The sequence below is a fragment of the Kogia breviceps genome, chromosome 3, assembly GCF_026419965.1.
Source record: "Kogia breviceps isolate mKogBre1 chromosome 3, mKogBre1 haplotype 1, whole genome shotgun sequence".
Taxonomy (NCBI): domain Eukaryota; kingdom Metazoa; phylum Chordata; class Mammalia; order Artiodactyla; family Physeteridae; genus Kogia; species Kogia breviceps.
The window spans coordinates 145,737,272-145,757,473 of NC_081312.1; the positions used below are offsets into that span (position 1 = coordinate 145,737,272).

At 39.3% G+C, this 20,202-nt stretch overlaps 2 protein-coding genes across 3 annotated transcripts in view; one reads left to right on the top strand and one right to left on the bottom strand.

Annotated features, from left to right (window-relative positions):
* Positions 1-1,154, top strand: part of DNAAF4 (dynein axonemal assembly factor 4) — an 84,438-nt gene extending 83,284 nt beyond the window's left edge. The window contains exon 9 of one of the 2 annotated variants that reach the window (XM_059056277.2): positions 674-1,154. In XM_059056277.2, coding sequence (XP_058912260.1) covers positions 674-783 — 110 coding nt within the window. In that variant the 3' untranslated portion in view covers positions 784-1,154. The remainder of the gene's footprint in view (positions 1-673) is intronic. The other variant, XM_059056280.2, reaches the window with a different exon arrangement.
* A 12,657-nt stretch (positions 1,155-13,811) lies between these two features.
* Positions 13,812-20,177, bottom strand: PIERCE2 (piercer of microtubule wall 2). The gene is made up of 2 exons (XM_059056328.2): positions 19,995-20,177; positions 13,812-14,214 (listed from the first exon to the last, which is right to left on the bottom strand). The coding sequence occupies exons 1-2, from the start codon at positions 20,010-20,012 to the stop codon at positions 13,867-13,869; spliced, it is 366 nt and encodes a 121-aa protein (XP_058912311.1). The 5' UTR covers positions 20,013-20,177; the 3' UTR covers positions 13,812-13,866.
* Positions 20,178-20,202: the final 25 nt, after the last annotated feature.

Consider the following 20,202-nt stretch of genomic DNA (forward strand, 5'->3'; position numbering starts at 1 on the left):
CCCTTCCTTCATTTTAAAGATGAGAAAATGGGGACATAGAGATGTTAAGTGATTTGCCTGAAGTGGCATGGCAAATCAATAGCACCTGGAACTCAAGTTTCCTTAGAAATTCTTCTCACTGATATTTTTGTTAAAGATTTAGATTCAGTTATATATTTTTAACAACCAGTCCATAATGCTTTCCTTTTTAACTAATTTTCCTCAGAGAAATTTTGTAGATAGGATAATTAGGAAAAAAAAAGAGTACAAACTATAGTCTATAAATTATATAAAATATGGATTGAGTCTACCAAAATTATTTTTTAAAATCTAGAATTTTGAAATAGTATGACATTTATTACTTTTTCATTGAGGTGATAAAAATGTCATTTTATATAAGAGTTTTGAGTCTATTCATGCTTTAATGAATTTAAGCTGTTAGCTTATTTGTATTTCAGTTTAAAATAACTGCTTCTTACTGAATCTTGAATGAAATCATAATTATTTCTGAAATTACTGAAAAATTTCTTCAGTTTCTTAGAGACCATGTATGTGAAAATGGGAATCTGACTAAAACCTGTTGCTTGTGTTGAACCATGGATTTAATGTTTCTTTTTATTTTTAAAAAATATCATTTAGATAACACAAGTATTTATAAAATATTTTATTCATCATCATTGCTACATAAATATAGGCCTACAGGATTATGAAGCTGCCCTTAAGATTGATCCATCCAACAAAATTGTACAAAATGATGCTGAGAAGATTCGGAATATAATTCAAGGAACAGAACTAAAATCTTAATGACTACTAGAAGCAACTAGGTATTGTACTAGGTATTGTTCTAAGTTTTACAAAAATAACTGGAGGCATTAGGAATCTGTGCATATTATGGCTGATTATACAGAATCACTTTCTCTTTAGTTCTGTACAGGGCAGAATATTATAAATTTGTTGAAAATGAAATGTTTGATTTCATTTGTTTTTGAATAAGTAAATCAAAGTAAGAATAATCTATTTTAATTATTTGTTTCATATTACAACATAATTGTATTTTTTTGTTGCTGAATTCAGCTTGCCCTTATAACTAACAAAATATTGGTTGGTGTGATTACCAGGACACTTACTGATTCATTTTTAACATGGAGAAGTTTAAAATAAAAGATTGTATTTATAAAGTATTTTTGTTTGTATTAAATACTCTATTTAATTGTCTGAATGATTGACCTTGGTATAATCAATACTGATGTTTTGACTTAGTTTCCAAATGCACAGAACCTTCTTTTAAAAAATACTGCTCCGCTATCTGTTGTTTGAGGTTAGACCAGTTTACCCCTAGTACAACAACTGTTTGGGAAACCTTATCTTCAACTTTAGTTGTGGGAAGTATTTGCCAAAGTGTCGATCATATTTCATAACACTATCTGGTGATGATAAATTTTCTAGTGAGATTTTTTTCAAGTACCTTCAAGTACATAAGGAAAAAAACAAAAGAAGGCAGCAGGGACTTCCTTGGTGGACCAGTGGTTAAGAATCCTCCTGCCAATGCAGGGGACAGGGGTTCGAGCCCTGATCCGGGAAGATCCCACATGCCGCAGAGCAACTAAGCCCACATGCCACAACCACTGAGCCTGCACTCTAGAGCCTGAGAGCCACAACTACTGAGCCTATGTGCCACACCTACTGAAGCCCGTGTGCCTAGAGCCTGTGCTCCGCAACAAGAGAAGCCACCGCAATGAGAAGCCCACACACCGCAATGAAGAGTAGCCTTTGCTAGCTGCAGCTAGAGAAAGCCCGTTCGCAGCAACAAAGTCCTAACACAGCCAAAAATAAATAAATAAATATTTTTAAAAAAGAAAAAGGAAGCAAATGTGAAAGTGTTAACTTAGATTACTATGATACTGACACTGGATTGCACCACCACTTGTGTTGTATCTCTGTGATGATGCAAGCATTAAGCAAAAGCAGTACAGCTTCCCTTTTGCATGCAATAGTTGTCACATTTCTCTGTGATTATATGTAGAGGATTTTTAGGAAAACAAAACAAAATTTTTAGGAGTAAGCTTTATAGTATTTGTTCATCAGGTGTCATTCAAGTGGATCATAAAGCAGCCTCTTTCTTTAAAGAAAATGCAGTACTTTTTTGAATATGTAAGAGTATCCTAGTTCAGCAACCTTGAAATTTTTACTTCTATAAAGCAACTCTTGATAACTTCTATAGCAGTTCTGCCCAGTTATCAGACCTTCTGGTGAGACAGGATTACTTTTTTCTTATAATCAACCCTGGTTTGGTTTTTTTTTGTTTTAATTAATTAATTTATTTATTTATGTATGGATGTGTTGGGTCTTTGTTGCTGCAGTGAGTGGGGGCTACTCTTTGCTTTGGTGCATGGGCTTTTCATTGCTGTAGCCTCTCCTTTGCCAAGCACGGGCTGTAGGCACACGGGCTTCAGTAGTTGTGGTACTCAGGCTTAGTACTTGTGGCTCACAGGCTCTAGAGCACAGGCTCAGTAGCTGTGGCGCACAAGCTTAGCTGCTCTGCGGCATGTGGGATCTTCCCGGACCAGGGCTCAAATGCGTGTCCCCTGCGTTGGCAGGCAGACTCTCAACCACTGTGCAACCAGGGAAGTTCCCCTGGTTTGCTTTTATTTTTAAAAATAAATGTAACCAAAATAGAGGTGGTTCTTCTGTTTGACACATACCAGTTTGACATTCAAAATACTTTAACCAAACTAGTCTTTCCTCAGGCTCTTCCTGTTGCAGGAAAAATGGGGCACACGAGTATGGTCATGTCCCAGGTCTTGGGTGAGTCCCTGGGACAGGCTGCCAAGTGAGGGTCCTTGGCTTCGCGCAGGAAAGAATTCAAGAGCGAGCCATAGTAAAGCGAAAGCAGGTTTGTTTAGAGAGATACACATTCCATAGTCAGAATGTGGTCCATCTCAAAAGGCAAGAGTGGTGCTGAGGTGTGGGGGGGATAGTTTTCATGGGTTGGGTAATTTCATAGGTGGGAGGATTATTCCTACTATCTTGGACAAGGGGCAGGGATTTCCAGGAATTGGGCCACCGTCCACTTTTTGGCCTTTTGTGGTCAGCCTTGGAGCGTCATGGTGCCTGTGGATATATCATTTAGCTAATGTATTGATATTACAATGAGCATGTAATGAGGCTCAAGGGCTACTGGAAGTTGAATCTTCTGCCATCTTGGACCTAGTTGGTTCTAACTAGTCTTCTGCATCCTCAATGGCTGTGTCATTCTTTTAAAGGTTGTACCTGCCCCCTTCCCTCCTGTTTCATTCCTATTACTGTCCCAATCAGAAAACAAAAACTGGCCCCAATAGCTACCCTAAGAGCAAAAAAATCTAGTTTTGGAGGAGGTAGGAGAAGGGAGTCTTAAGTAGTTATTTATTCTTTTTGACCCTATCCTCTAAGTCTTGGTTTAAAAGCAACAGACACTTATTTGTATTCACTTGACTTTTTGTACGCGGACCTCTCACTGCTGTGGCCTCTCCCGTTGCGGAGCACAGGCTCCAGAGGCGCAGGCTTAGCAGCCATGGCTCATGGGCCCAGCCGCTCCGCGGCATGTGGGATCTTCCTGGACCAGGGCACGAACCTGTTTCCCCTGCATCGGCAGGCAGACTCTCAACCACTGCGCCACCAGGGAAGCCCTCACTTGACCTTTTTTGAGCAATCTTCTATTAAGGGACTTCTGTCTTAGACTGAAGTAGTGATAGAGTTAAAATATAGATACAGACATTCCCATTTCATTTACGATAAAAACATGCTTCCCAAATAATAGTGTTATCATTAAAGCCTATGAATAAAAGATTATTAAAAGAAAAATATTGTCATGGTAGTCCTTTGACATGACCAAGCCAAAGAAGGAAGGATTTATTACTTGCAGCAAGTAAGGAGAACACTGGGGATCTTTCCCAAGGCAGTGTCTCCCAGAACAGCAAACTTAGGGAAGTTTTCAGCTAAGGAGCCATGCATATTCATGAAGGAGCTTGAGCAGAGAATTCTGCATGGAATTGGGCAAAGGTCAGCAGAGATCCAAGCTTTAGTTGATTGAAGTCATGAAGGTCAGAAAAGGTCAACATCATCATCCCTTAGCTTCCAGTAGATATGGTGGTTGAGCCCTAGAGGGGGTTTAAATTCTGCAAAACAGCTCAGGAAAGTGCTTCAGGCTAATCTTTACCATTGAAACAGATCTGGAAGTCTTTATTATCTGATTTGTTATCTTTGTTGTTGTTCCTTCTCTTGCCTGATAAGAGTCCTTTGTTCTTTTGTTCCCTTAAGATTATTATTACTGAGGGCAATTATTGTGGCCAGGCTTAGATCACAAAATGGCTTAGGCCTAAAATGGCTTCTCTTATGTTAAGAAAGCCATGCCTGGATCTCTTTCTCTGAGGACCCCCTACCATAACTGCTTATTACATAAATACACAGTGTACACATTAATTAAAGAAAACTTTTCTGCAAGTTTGGTAATAAATATCAAAGCTATATCACAATTTTGCATGCAAAGGAAAAACTGCTAGTTAGTCCATTTTGCAATTGATGCTTTATAGAAATAGGAAATGTTAAAAAAGAGTTCAAAGTCTGAAGACCTAATTGGCCTTATTCAGTGATTCATGATTTAAGCAGTATGATATCTAGCAACTAGAAGGGCCCTCTGAAGGGTTGTACAAAAGGGAAGGTTTTTATAGAAAGAAGGGTGGGACACAAGGGAGCTATTAATGAAAAAAAATAATGGATTATTTTTAGGTTAAGACATCTTTTTGCTGGGAAAGGTTTTGTCAGGCAGATTGCTTCTTCTTCCTTTAGGGGGTTGGGGGGAGTTGGAGAGGGCCCAAGTGACAGATTACCTCTTGGTGCTGACCAGCAAATTCCAAATTGATTGATTAAGATTACATTTCTGGGAAAGGTCAAAACTGCAGTTAGGTTGGGTATTAAATCATGGGCTTTTAACACAAGTGCTGCTATTTTGGGCCTGTGATTTTTCTCTTTAACAGAAATAATAGGAATAGGAAATAATTAGATTCTTGTTAGACTCGATTTTTATTTTATTTATTATTTAAAATATTTATATATTTATTTGTGGCTGCACTGGGTCTTTGTTGCTGAGCATGGGCTTTTCTCTATTTGTGGCGAGTGGTGGCTACTGTTCCGTTGCAGTGCGCGGGCTTCTCATTGTGGTGGCTTCTCTTGTTGCCAAGCACAGGCTCTAGGTACGCAGGCTTCAGTAGTTGTGGTGCTCAGGCTTAGTTGCTCCGCGGCATGTGGAATCTTACCGGACCAGGTCTTGAACCCACGTCCCCTGCATTGGCAGGCGGATTCTTAACCACTGCACCACCAGGGAAGTCCTAGACTAGACTTTTAAAAAGAGTATTTCCTTACATGCCACTTGCCTCTTGACTGACAATCACGTGAGAGTCAGCTAGGGTGGGTAAGTAACTAGTTTCACAAAATGCGTCTCTATCTCATTAAATGTGCTTAAGCATTTTGTCAGGGATGCTCATTTCCTCCTTTCTTTTCAGAAAGAGAATTACATCAAGCAAAAAAAGATTTGTCCCAGACCAGGTTTGGGATAACTTTTCTTTTACACATTTTAGCTCTTTACTGACAGAGGTAAAAGTATTACTCCTAATAGATAAATGCTGTCTAATAGTTAAATGGAAAGTAAACACATGTATTTAAGTAAACATATCCTGTTCCAGTTTCCTAGTATCACAAAATACTAGAGCTGGACAGTAGTCACAGCAGTGAAAACAAGTATTACAGGAACTATTACAATAGGAGAAAAGAGCACTCAGTATAGAACTGGGTTCAGTTCCTACTACAGAATGGACAGGTGATGATTTATAGCCAAGGAGCAATAGTGGGGTTGGGGGGAAGTGGGGAAGGGGGTGACTTGTCAGTGGATAGAAAATTACTGAGAGGAAACATCAGGGATAGGGAGATTCTGGCTAAACTAACCTAACAGGATTCCTGCTGAAGGCAGGCCATTTTGATCAGATATCTCCTGGGAGATGGTGAGAGATGAGGAATTTGGTTAGATATTGAAGGTGATCAGATGTTGATGGTGGGATTGTGGTTAAACCAATTTAACAAGATTTTTTTTAAATCTTATTCTCTTCAACTAATCAACATGACCACCAGTGACACAACACTGTTATTGACACACAGCATTCAAAAGTGGGGCCTCTCTTCACACCAGGGGACAAGTCAGGTGAGTGGGGCTTCCCTCACGAGGGCAAAGGAGTCGGGGCTGCTCACCTGAGGGGCGGGTGTCATGGAGCCCACCTCTTGGTTGTGATGGTTTCGAGTTTCCCCACTATTCAGGATTCATGCCCATGCTCCCTTCTGACCTCCATATCCATAGCAGTTTCAAGTTTCACCCTAGGCTCAGATCAGTTTCTACTCTCCCATTTGCTTTCACCAATGACCCTGTGACCCTGTGTTGTGCTCCTCCATGAGGGCACTTCTTAAGAGTCAGGCTTGTGTGGAGTTGAGAGGGTTTAACAAGAGTCTTGTTACAATTAGGCTCCTAAGGACAAGGCCCAAGTGTTACCCGAAAACTGGGTTCACCTCTTGGTGGATGTTGAGCCAAAAGACGCAACCGAGGGAAAGAGCGAAAGAAGGACCCATTTATTATTTGCAATAAGTAGGGAGAACGTGGGTGATCTTTCCCAAAGGAGTGTATCCTTGAACAGCAAAATTAGGGAAGTTTTAAGCTAAGGGTACATGTATATTCATGAAGGGGCTTGGCTGGTGTATGCATATTTATGAAGGAGCTTGAGCAGAGAATTCTGCATAGAATTGGGGCAAAGGTCGACAGAGTTCCAAGCTGATTGAAGCTATGAAGGTCAGAAAAGGCCAACATCATCATCCCTTAGCTTCCAGTAGATCTGATGTTTGAGCCCTGGAGGCTCAAATTAAATTCTGCAGAACAGCTCCAAAAAGTGCTTCAGGCTAATCTTACCATTGAAATGAACTGTAATTATCTGATTTGTTATCTTTGCTATTCTTCCTTCTCTTGCCTGATGAGTCCTTTGTTTTTTTATTCCCTTAAGATCATTATTACTGAGACCTATTCAAAGGCAAGCATTGTGGCCAGGCTTAGATCACAAAATGGCTTAGGCCTAAAATGGCTTCTCTTATGTCAAGAAGCTGTATCTGGTTTTCTCCAGGGAACCCCTACCCCATCTGCTTACACAAGGATGAGGCCTAGTTGAAAAAGTGGCTCAGAGGAGCATGTTTAGAGTTTGGTCAAGGAGAGACCACTTGCCATTGGCAAGCCAGGTTCTTTCCAACAAACCTCATCTATGTGGAGAATAAAAAAGCAAAGGACTTTTGCGCATACCATCTGGGGAAAAGGTTGGTATATGATCTCCCAAGAAGCCTGATAACAAGGGTGTGTTTCATTACCTTATTGAATTTATCTGGCTCAGTCTCACTCTCAAAGACCCAAGAGCACCCTCAGAGCTGGCCCATCTGCAAGGATTGGAGTCACATTAACCAAGCTCAGGAGACTAAATAAAACAGATTGCCTACTTATTATTAATTCATAATCAGAAGTTGACTGAGGATGTTCATTGTCACGGTAGGTTAAATGAAAATTCATTTCTCTTTATAAGCAGATTTGATATGGTAAATCAAATCATAAAGTTGCTTGGCAAACAGGGACTCAGAACACGGATGATTAGTTTAATGAATGGAATGTTTCATGGCATCATGTATGCAATTCTACAAAACAGGCTTCCTTTTTCCTACAAAGTTTAGGATAACTCCCTTTGTTTACAAGCCTTAAGACATACCTCACTGTAACTAACTCTGGTGAACTAACAATAAAGCCAGGTTAATTCTTCAGGTTATGACAAGGTTACCAGCATCTTCTCTTTGAAGTGTGATTTGCCCTTTTTTTTTTCTCTGAAAGAACATTAATTGAGTAATTTATTTAGTTGATGTTGTGATTTGCCCTTCTAAAATGTTTTAAAAGCATATGACTCTAAGACTGTCTCTCTCTTAAGATACTCTCTTCAAGGAGCTACTTTTTAATTTTTTAATTTTTTATTTTTTTTGCGGTACGCGGGCCTCTCACTGTTGTGGCTTCTCCCATTGCGGAGCACAGGCTCCAGACGTGCAGGCTCAGCGGCCATGGCTCATGGGGCCCAGCTGCTCTGCGGCATGTGGGATCTTCCCGGACCAGGGCACGAACCCGTGTCCCCTGCATTGGCAGGCAGACTCTCAACCACTGTGCCACCAGGGAAGCCCAAGGAGCTACTTTTGACAGTACTTAGAACATACTTCATTTTAGCCTTTTTATGACCTAAATAAACATGGTTTTTGTTTAATAAATGAACTGCTTAGTATAGTACCTAGAACATAATAAACTCAGAATAATTTTGAGCTATTATGGATAGTAAAAACCAACCAACATTATTTGGTCAAATATATTAATTAGATTATTGATGGGGTAAATTATATTTATGATAGTCTTTTAGTTTATAGCTAAAAGAGGAAAAAGGCCTAAACAAATTGGTAAAATATTCCTTTGGGAAGATAAGCCTTCAGTTTCATTTGAAGCTGAGAATTCATGCTGTATTTCAAGAAATGATCAGTCAATAAATGGAGGTAAAACTTCAAATATTCTGATAATTGTGTAAAGGAAGGAAAGTTTGCCTAAAGTATGTGAGTTTTCAAATTAATTTGCTTTAAAAAAAAAGAACTGCTTTTATTGAAAACAATACATGAATCATAATATTCAGCATTAAAAATATTTCTGCTAATGGAACATTTGAAATTAACATTGCATTAGAGGGGAGGGATAAATCAGGAGCTTGGGATTAACATACACACACTACTATATAAAGATGGATAACCAACAAGGACATACTGTATAGTGCAGAGAACTCAATATTCTGTGATAACCTATAAGAGAAAAGAATCTAAAAAAGAATGAATATATGTATATACTTTGCTGTACAACTGAAACCAACACAACACTGTAAATCAACCATACACCAATAAAATTAAGATTTTAAAAAAAAACACTGTTAGAAAATTACAGGAATATGGTCACCATGCCTATGAAAACTACAGTCAGTCAGCAAAACAGTTTTGTTCACTGTTCTTCTACCCCCATATGTTTGTGGTTATTAAGACCATTTACGTTAAAAATGGATCAAGGTTTAGTGTCGGTTCTATAGATATGATGAGTATTTATCCCAGGTTTTCTGGGCCACCCAGGTTGCAAATGACTGTATCCTGGTTTGGGGATGGGAGGATGTGGTCCACACTGTTGCCTTTGTGTGGTGAGGGTCTCCTGATCCAGGTGTGAAGGGGTTAGAATGGATCATTTGGATAACTTCTGACAGCAACAGAACAAAAGGGTACAAGAACAAGAAAGCTGTTTGAGCGAAACTGGCGGCCCTTGAAGAAGCAGGCAAGGGTGTCAGGCAAGCATGAGGCCAGGATGTGTCTGGGCGAAACAACTTGAGGGTAGATCAGGCAACCATTTTGGAAGAGGAAGTTGGTTTTCTTGAGTCAGCAGCTTAGTCACCTTCCGGCATCATCAGTGTCAAGTACTCTTTAGCCTTCAGGGCCTGGCCACAGGCTTCTGAGGTGGTTTCACCACCTCGGAAGGGGGGGATTTTAGAAGGGTGGGCCAATGGATTCATTTGTGGGAGAAACCTTCATTCCTTCTTCATGTGAATCCATTCAAGGGCTTCCTCTGTGCCCGGCAGCCTGTGAGAAACTGGGCAGGATCCAGAAATGGCCAAAACCCAATTCTTTGCCTTTGAGGAGTTTTCAGTCCAGTGTGGGGGACAGGCCTATAAAGTAGTAAATTATAATCCCACCTTATCAAGGATTCCTATCTAGATAGAACCAAGCACTGAGGGGCATAGAGAGGAGAGAGCCACTAACCACAGGATAGCTGGGGTGACTCAGGCCGGCCATCGTGTAGTGGGCCTCACACAGTCCTTTCTAAGTCCCTTTCCCCCTCAGTGAGTGAGTACAGGGAATAACAAGAATTGTTCCTCCCGGGTTTGTATAAGTGCTTCTGAGAAGCCCCCTTATCCTTCCAGGCTCCTGTTGATTTTTTCCCTATTTTCTTCCCTTTAAGGACCTGTCAGAGTCCAGGCAGGAAACAGAGAGTACACTCAGCTGCGGTGTTTAAAAGGCTTTTTAGTGAAGTGACTATTTACAGAGGTTTGGGTAGCTTCCCAGAAGTAGTAAGAGATGTTGTGCCCCCAGCAGCTGCCCACAAAGGGAAGCTGCTCGCCCACCTGCCCTGCAGAGACAGGGGAAGAGGTGGTGGTGGCAGCATCCAGGTGAAAGCCAGCATCCTGGGAGAGGGGCTGCTGGACAAGAGCTGCTTGCCAACGGGGCACCATGCCAGGCATTGAGGAATTAAGGATCAACCAGCCAGACCTGGCCCTCACCTTTACGGAGCTTATCGTCAAAGAAGACTGTCCTGCAGGCCCCAGGGCTCTGGTGATTTCTGATCTCTCTCCCTCATTCCTTATTGGTCACGCCCTCTTCTTACCCCATGTGCTCTGAGGGCCTAGGGGATACCAGCTGCAGGGCCAGGTGCCATGGGCTTCAGAGATTCCAACCCGACATGCTTCTTTCCTCTAGGGAGTTCATCGGGGCGGAAAGCAAAGCAATCAAGTTTCAAACCGGTATGTCACTGGGAAACAGCTGGGTGGCCGTGGACAAGACACTTCCACCAGGGAACCCATTTCTCCATCTTTTTACATCTCAGGGCTTTGTGCACTTTCTTGGGCTCTTGTGGAAGAAGAGGAGCTGCAAAGCTGAAGAAGAGGTCTCTAGTCTCCAAGTTTCCAGGCTCCAAGGTGCACAAAGTGAACCAGGGATGCAGGCCCAGAGGAGACTCCAGCTTTGTTACCGATGAGACAGCTGGTTCCTAGATCTAGGAATGGACAGGCCCACAACTGAGGATTCTAAAAGTCTCCCGGATTTGTCTTTTCTTCTCCCTCCCAGAGCTCCTTAGTTTGGGCGCTCCTCACATTTTGCCTGCACTCTCTTCTTCCCATGGGCTGTGGATTAGTGCTGAGCGATAACTGTGCAGAGTTGCAGCCTTTCTTAAACCTGTTCGATAGTTCTCTCTTCGACCTCACTGAAACACTTCTTGTTGAGGACACCAATGATTTCCGCATTGCCTAAGCAAACCCTCAGGTCTCAGTTTATGTGTTAGCTTCCAAGATAATTTCACACAGCTGGATCATGCCCTGTTCTGGAAACAAGTTCCTTACATGGCTTCTAAGGTATCACAGTCTTACTACTTTCTTCCTACTTCACTAGTTACTTCTTCTTGGTCGCTTTTGTTTATTCCTAGTCATTCCCCTGACTTCTAAATGTTGGAGTTGCCTAGAGATTAGTAGTCCTCTACCTATACTTTGTTGTCTTATCTCATGATTTTAAATAATATCTTTGTGTGGATGTTGTTTATATTGATTATATTCAGCTTCTCCCTTGAATGCCAGACTTGATATTCAGTTGCCTCAACAGTTTTGACTTTCCCTTCACTTCCTTCAGGGGTGTGGTCAAATACCAACTTATCAGACACTCCCCTACCTAAAATACCTCCTTGCCCAAGCACTCCTGCCCCAACCCTAAATTATTCTCTCCCCATAACTCTTATCACCTGGTGTGTCGTATACATATAGACATATATAAATATTTACATGCTAATAACATGCAAATACAATATTTACATAAATAAAATTCACATACCATAAATACATAAATGTTATACATATATGGACATAAGTATTTACATGTAAATATGTACACATATTTTACATTTACACATTTACACATATGTACAAATATTTATATGCCTGTTTTATATATATATATGTATAACAAACATATAAACATTTATATTCTATAAAATTTATATATAAATATGTATACATATTTATACATATGTCTTTTGGTCTGTTTTCCCCTACTAGAATTTATTAGAATCTAACCTCCATGAAGGCAAGCTCTTAGTACCTAGAATAGTCCCTGGACTTTGATAGGCACTGAATGACTACATAATTGCATTCCAGACAATATGCTTGATTCCAAGATACTCATCCTTCCTAAGAATTTTAGCAACAACAACAAAACAAAAGGCCTAACCGCCTGTCATAGTAAGGAACTTTAGGTTAACCTCTAGATTCTACATATTAAAAAGTTGACTTCACTTTCTACAAATCAGGCACCTACAGTGAAGGGGGAAAAGGGTTTGTATAGTTTATGCGACAAAAATCTGGTAAACTCAAATTCTGTTGCATCATTTGCCTGGAAATCTTGTGCAGTGCCCTGATTTTGCGGTACGCGGGCCTCTCTGTGTTGTGGTCTCTCCCGTTGCGGAGCACAGGCTCCAGACGTGCAGGCTCAGCGGCCATGGCTCACAGGCCCAGCCGCTCCGCGGCATGTGGGATCTTCCCGGACCAGGGCACGAACCCGTGTCCCCTGCATCGGCAGGCGGATTCTCAACCACTGAGCCACCAGGGAAGCCCTGCCCTGATTTTTGATGTTTTAGAGGACGTGAACAAAACTAATTTTTTTTTCTTTCTTGTGCCAAATATCATATTTTGGGATATTTGAAAGAATTTCATGAGGCTGCAGAGTTTGAGGTGTTTGTTTCCTCACATCAAGCCGTTTTTGTAAATAGAAGATTCAACTACTCTGGTCCCCTAGTGACTCACAAGACTATGTTTTCTAACTGATGTTAATGTCCTCAACCTGAAACCAACAGGCAAAAATAAGAACAGTGATATTTTTTTTTCCAGTAAAGGTACTCAGATCCAACTGAACAGGAGGTTTCAACAGATGGCAGCTGAAATAAGTCTCTCTATATAGTGGAATTACAGAGTTTAAAGAATTGTATAGCCCATCATCTACCACTGCTCATGCTCTATGTTAAAGATGTAGCAAAGTAATTACATTTGGGGAATTCCCTGGTGGTCCAGTGGTTAGGACTCCTCGCTTTCACAGCCTGGGTTCAGTCCCTGGCCGGGGAACTAAGATCCCACAAGCTGCATGGTGCGGCCAAAAAAAAAAGTAATTGCACTTGTAAAAATGTGCAACATTCTCTCACATTTTCATTCTTGTATACGTAACATTTCCTCTGCCTGGATGGACCTTTCCTTTGATTTGGCTTTACCTTCTCCAGAATGTTTCTCTTGATCTCCTTGGTCTCAATTTAAGCTATTCTGTCTCTGTGTCTGAAAGACCTTTTACATAGTTTACATTACATAAATTATCATGTATTATTAATTTGCTACTCTCATTCCCCCCAAATATTGTTTATTGAAACAATAAAAGACACTCCTTTCTATTTCTGTGTTCCATTTACATGGTATAGCACCTGCCATAAGTAGGTGTTCAATAAATATTTGCTAAATGAATGAATAAATAACAAGTCCTCTCTTCCACCAGTTTAGCAGTGTGAACTAACATTCCCCAGGTTCTAAGCTAGTAGTTGAAATAACAGAAAAGTAGGAAATTACTTGTCAGAATCTTCCTTAATTCAGTTTTCAAAATTAGAGCTCCTGTGTTCCTTTGTCTTGATAAATATACTCAGTAGACAGTTGAGATCCTAAAAGCCTTTTGAAGCTTTTGGACTACATGAACTAAATAAAGCTAGGTATAATAAAATGCTTTCTACCTTTTATTCTATTTTGAACACATTTTTATTTAAGAAGTCACTGTCATTCAGTTATCAGTTGAAATGCTTTATTTCTTAAAGGTATTTTTAAAAAATTAATTCAAATCTTTTTATATTTCAAATTAGCTATCCTAGCCTTAGATTGAAAACTCATTTTTCTCGAGTATATTTTCTCTTTGTTTAAGAGTAATATATTTTCATAGAGTGTGTTGAAAATTAGGAAAATCAAGGGTTCTTGTTCTGTCAGGTGCAGTGTTTAGAGTGTTATTTTGATAAAATCCAGTAGCTCTGATATTGCTTGAAAATACTTGGTCCTTTGGAGTATAATAGCAGGGGAAAAACTGTGGCATAGGTAAAAATTCACCATAATTACTTGAATTGGTTTTATACATAATCATCTTAGGTTTTGATAGTGAGGTAGCTGTATAGAGTGTCTTTGGGTCCAACATACATGAAAACACAGGATTGCCAGGGTTCACACAAGGAGGCAGTTGTTCAGGTTTCATTTCTGTTTCTGAATTTGAAGCTGAAGTACTTTTCTTATCCTAAAAGATAAATGCATAAAATAATTCTCAATTATAAAGTTCTGAAAAAAACAGAATTATTTAAACTTAGCCCTAAGCCTTTCTTACCCCACTACTCACAAAAAGTGACTCGAAAAAGATCAAAGACAAATGTAAGATCTGACACCCTAAAACTCCTAGAGGAAAACATAGGGAAAAAGCTCCTTGGAGTTGGTCTTGGTAATTTTTTGGCTATGACAACAAAAGTACAAGCAATAAAAGCAAAAATCAATAAGTGTGACTACATCAAACAAAAACGCTTCTGTTCAGCACAAGAACAGCAAGCAGAAGGAAGAGGCAGCCTTGGAATGGGAGAAAATATTTGCAAACCATACATCAGATAAGGGGTTAATTTCCAAAATATCTTTAGAACTCATACAATTCAATAGCAAAAAAACAAACAATATAATTAAATAATGGGCAGAGGATCTGAACAGACATTTTTCCCCAAGAAGACATACAGATGGCCAACAGGTACATGAAAAGATGTTCAACATCCTTAATCATCAGAGAAATGCAAATCTAAACCATGATGAGATATCAATCCACACTTGAAGAATGACTATTATAAAGTTAAGAGAGAAGAGTTGGCGAGGATGTGGAGAAAAGGGAACCATCATGCAGTGTTGGTGGGAATAAAAATTGGTGCAGCCACGGTGGAAAACAGTATGGAGGTTCCTCAAAAAACTAAAAATACGGGATTTCCCTGGTGGCGCAGTGGTTAAGAATCCGCCTGCCAATGCAGGGGACGTGGGTTCGAGCCCTGGTCTGGGAAGATTGCTCATGGCGTGGAGCAGCGAAGCCTGTGCACCACAACTACTGAGCCTGAGCTCTAGAGCCCGCGAGCCACAACTACTGAACCCATGTGCCACAACTACTGAAGCCTGAGGGCCTAGAGCCTGTGCTCCGCCACGAGAAGCCACCGCAAAGAGAAGCCCGCGCACCGCAAGTAGAGAAAGCCCACGCGCAGCAACAAAGACCCAACGCAGTGAAAAATAAATAAAATAAATTAATTAAAAAACAACCAAAAAAACTAAAAATATTACTATCATATGATCCAACAATTCCACTTCTGGGTATATATCCGAAGGAAATGAAACCACATCTTGTAGAGATATCTGTACTCCCATGTTCACTGCAGCATTCACAATAGCTAAGACAGAAACAACCTAAGTATTCATCAACAGATGAATGGATGAAGAAATTTTGGTATATACACACACACAATGAAATATTATCAGCCATAAAAAAGGAAGGGATCCTGCCATTTGCAGCAACATGGATGGACCTTGAGAGCATTATGCTAAATGAAGTTAAGTCAGACATTGAAAGACAAATACAGTATGATCTCACATATATGTGGAATCTAAAAAAAAAAATGTCAAACTCAGAGCAGAATGGTGGTTGCCAGGGGCTGGTGATGGGGGAAATAGAGAGATGTTGGTCAAAGGGTACAAACTTCCAGTTATAAGAGTAAGTTCTAGGGATCTAATGTACAGTATGGTGACTACAGTTAACAATACTGTATTATATAATTGAAAGTTGCTAAAAGAGTAGATGGTCTCACCATACCCACACACAAAAATTTGGATGGACATATTAACTAATCTTATTGTTAATCATTTCACAGTATATATGTATATGAGAGCATCATGTTGTACCTTAAACTTATACAATGTTATATGTCAATTATACCTCAGTAAAGCTGGAAAAACAATAAAGAAGAAAACAAAAACTTAGCCCCATCTACTCTCCTTTTGGGAGTCCTTTTCTCTGGAGGACATTGAAGAGTACCCATTCAATTATATATATCTGTACAGAGCAAACTTGTCAAAAGTATGTACAAGGTAGCTTTTAAAAATCCTGTACTAGAACTATGAGAATTTATAAAAATGTGTAACTTATAGAGCAAGACTGCAATAGCTCATAGTTCGAAGAGGATGTACAGTTTAATTTTAGAATGAAAAGGTAACAAGATAAACATTCAGGGATCTTAACCTTGTGGGGGATAGCCATTAAACAAATAATTATACAACTGACTAATTATAATTGTGGTAAGTGCTATGAAGAAAAAAAATTCAGGATAGTTATGAAGACATAGAGGGGGTTCTAACCTAGTGTGAGGGCCTAGGAAGGCCATTCTGGTGAAGTGTTGCCGAATCTTAAGACTGGAAGGCAAGGAAGGAAAAGATAGAGGAGGACACCAAGAAAAAGCATGGCCAAAGTGGAGTAAGTTAGAGTGAAAATGGCTGCAGATGAGAATAGAGGGGCAGGAGCCAGATCCTGAAGGGTCTGGTTGGCTATGTGAAAAGTTTAGATCTTTTTGGTAAAAGCAATGGAAAGCTATTGAAGCATTTTAAGGAGAAGCATGTCATGATGTAATATACTTTTTTAGTAAGATTACTTTGGCTGCTGTCAGAGACTTGAATGGATGTGGAGAGGAGCTTCAGTACTCCATGTGACTGACGATGATGATTTACAGAAGAATTGTGATATAGAGAGACTAGTAAATAAATTTGAGACACATTTTGGAAGTAGAATTCATTGGACCTGGTGATTGATTGGAATGTGGGTAGTGAGGAAGAGGGACAGATCAAGAAAGACTCCCACATTTCTGGACAAACATTTGGGTAGATGGTGGTGCCATTTACTATAATTTAATATGTAATTAACATATATAATTTTAATATTTAAAATATACATAACTTAGCTATTTGGGGAGGGAGGGAGCAAGATATTAAAAAGAGTGGGTACAAAAGTGCATATTGCTTTCTAGCAATGCATATAACATGCTTATCCTTAGTAAAGTCTATAAAAAACATCAAGCTTCAATAATGAAGGTGAAAGATTTCAAATGGAACAGACTATATGGACCTTGTTTATCACTCATTCAACAAATACTGAGTACCTACTGTGTACCAGGCATTGTTAGATGCTGGAAAAATAGTGATCAACAATCTAAAGTTCCTAGAACTTACATTTTATTACATAGAAGACAAGCACATAGGAAACCAGCTCAATAATGTTGGGAAACTGGTTATTTTAAAAAAATGTAGGTCTTCACCTTCAAATATTAGGTGTCACCAGTTCTGGGTTCTGATGTTGCCAGTGATAATAGCTGCGTGACTTTGATGAAATTATTTTGCAAGGATTCAAATTCCTTGTCTATAAATATAAAACAAAGGAGATGGATTAGTTTTTTTCTTTTTCTAATCTGAGGATATAAGGGCTCTCCAAATGTAGCAATAGGAAAGTGATTTTCAGTTATTTGAAAAACATGAAGGAAGGAAGTGTATATTTACTTGTGATAAGGCTCTTAAAAATGATTCTGTGGTGTCCATGTAGGCAAAAAATTTTGGTAGTTAAAAAACCCTCCAAATTTGGCAGCTTCTGGAATACTTAAGATCTAAGTCCTTCCAGATCATAAATTATATTATTGTATCTAACCTCATAGAGATTGGCAGGGTACTGTAACTCTGACTTTTTAAGGTTGCATTAAATAGAAGGTTGTTTATATGCATTAAATTTCTTTTGCTTTGAAGACTCTATAGTAGATTCTTGTGATTCATGAGGCTGAGACCCTTTAAGAATTCTAAATCCTTAAAACTAGCAAGCATATAATCTCAGTTTCTCCAACTCTAAAATGGAGGAAAGAATATTGACCAAATTGTTGTGTCAGGCTTAAGTGAGGATCAAATTTGGGTCAGATTAGTTCGGTTCCTTAGACTAACCCAGCTCACTCTGAATTCCTGGGTTATTCTACTTAATGTCTCTGCAAAGTTAAGTTCCCCACTGTCAGGAACCTATTTGTTTTGAAATCTTGAGTTCAAACCTGCAAATGTGAAGTATTTACTCCACTTTCTTTTCTTTTGTTCAGATTTGAAGAAGTATAATAAAGTGTTGGAGGAGTAGCACAGGCAAAAACTTTGTGACCTTGATTCCATTCCTTTATCATCATTGCACCTTGGTTTTTATATTGTGTGTAAAATTGTTAAAAAAGGGGGAAAAATCCCCAACCTGCCATAGTTCCTGTGGTTGTGGAAATGAAAGAAAATCGGATGTAAATGATACGCTGCTATATAAATGGAACCAATTTTTACCATTTTCTTTTTTGCAGGTATAATTCAATGCATATGCATGATCTTCCAGAATTCAGTTCTGAACGTTACAGGTTAAGAAAACTTTACAGTAGTGTGCTACTATTTACTAACACTCATTATCTTGTAGGAAGCTGGCAAAGCTGGAAGTAGAACTCATCAGATCTTGCTGTTTATTCTTTTTTGACACTGCTTATTAATTTGTTTTAAATATCAAGAGCACAGACATTGGAGAATAGTAAGTCACCAGAATCCTGCGGCATCACAACAGGTCAGCTTTTCTCAAAATGTCTAGGTTCTCTCAGCACATGGGAGGCTTCTTAGGTGGAAGGTGCTGTCCTGTGACTTGTGAGAAAAAGTACCAACCCTAATTTACTTTATGGACACCAGTCAGGTTGCCCAGGACAACCTCAGTCCCAGAGGTTGTGACTTTCAAATCACCTTCTGCAACTGGTCAACTTTGACTCAAAATGGAATACAGAAAACAGAATCTAGTCAAAATAGAAGACAAATTAGCTGAAAAATTTTGTTGGCATAATCCGTACCACACAATCTGTAAAAGTTAGTGTCTACCGAAATCTTTTAGACCTCCAGGACAATTCACAAATGTTTACGGACTTGGAAACAAAATACCCCTTGCTTTTACTTTCTGTCCTAGGCCCTCACTACAACTTTCTTATTTGGGTTTCGACCTCTTCAAATCTGGTATTCTTAAAATGTAGAGTTCAAAACAGATACAATCAAAAACAAAACAGCCTAATATAAAGCATAATAAAAAGATTAAATTCTCTGCTAGGTTATACATTGGGTCAGCAACTGTTACTGAAGGAGAAGGTTAATGAAAATTATAAATGAATCTTTTAAAATCGATTAAGTCTAAAATTAGACTGTGCAAGTGCCTTGAAAAAAATGAAAATCTACAAATAGATGGTATTAGTTTTCTTACTAATTTAATTTTCAGGCTCTCCTAGAATTAGAGAAAACCAGGCCACTTTGACTTTTCCAAGTCTTTTGTTATAAACACACACACATTTTTATAAAGATAAATAACAAGCTACTGAAGTAATAAAAATGCCCATTATAGAAGCTGTAATTATAAAATTAAAAATCTTTTTTTTTTTTTTTTTTTGGTTTTGTGTCCCAGTTGATGTTAACTACAGTAACACCAAAAGCAAAAAAACCCTGTAGGTCTAATTTTGAGGCACCCTTTTCTTTCTCCTCAGGCCCACCATCCTCCTTGTTCATGTTTTTCTTAATTTATCTTTTTATGGCCACAATTAGGTGACAGAGAATTAAACCTTAACTTTCTACTGTTTCCATCAACAGTGAGTATAAATGCACCATATCCTTTTTTCCCCTCATATCCTTTTTTGAACAAGACACAATGTAAACAGATGTCAAATTAACAAGGTACGTTTTTCTTGTTCAAAACCATCACGGCATTCTGCAATGCGGCATGAGTTGCATACCATCCCCAATCATCTTTATAACCTTCAGAGGCAATTCTGGCTTAATGCAACGCATGTTACATCTGTGTAGCCCAGTGGTTGCCTACAACGGTGGTTTTCTTTGGGACGGTGGGGGTGGGTGGCAGTGTGGGGTGCCCCAAATTTGTAGTAAAGTGTACCGAGAGTCAAAAACATTCAGCCCTCTGCCCAAACCCACCCAGTCGCACTCGGTCATTCTCGATATCTTATTTTGTTCGGCAAACGCAGTCTTTTCCTGCAGCGGATGGCAAGGCCAGCGAGCGCCGTCTTTTACTACACCAATTAAAGCAGCAAAGAGAAGGCGAACCGTCGGCTGGATGGATTCCTGTAAACGAATCGGCCTAATTCCGGGAGCCGTCCTCTAGGGTGGAATCCTTCGGAGAGGA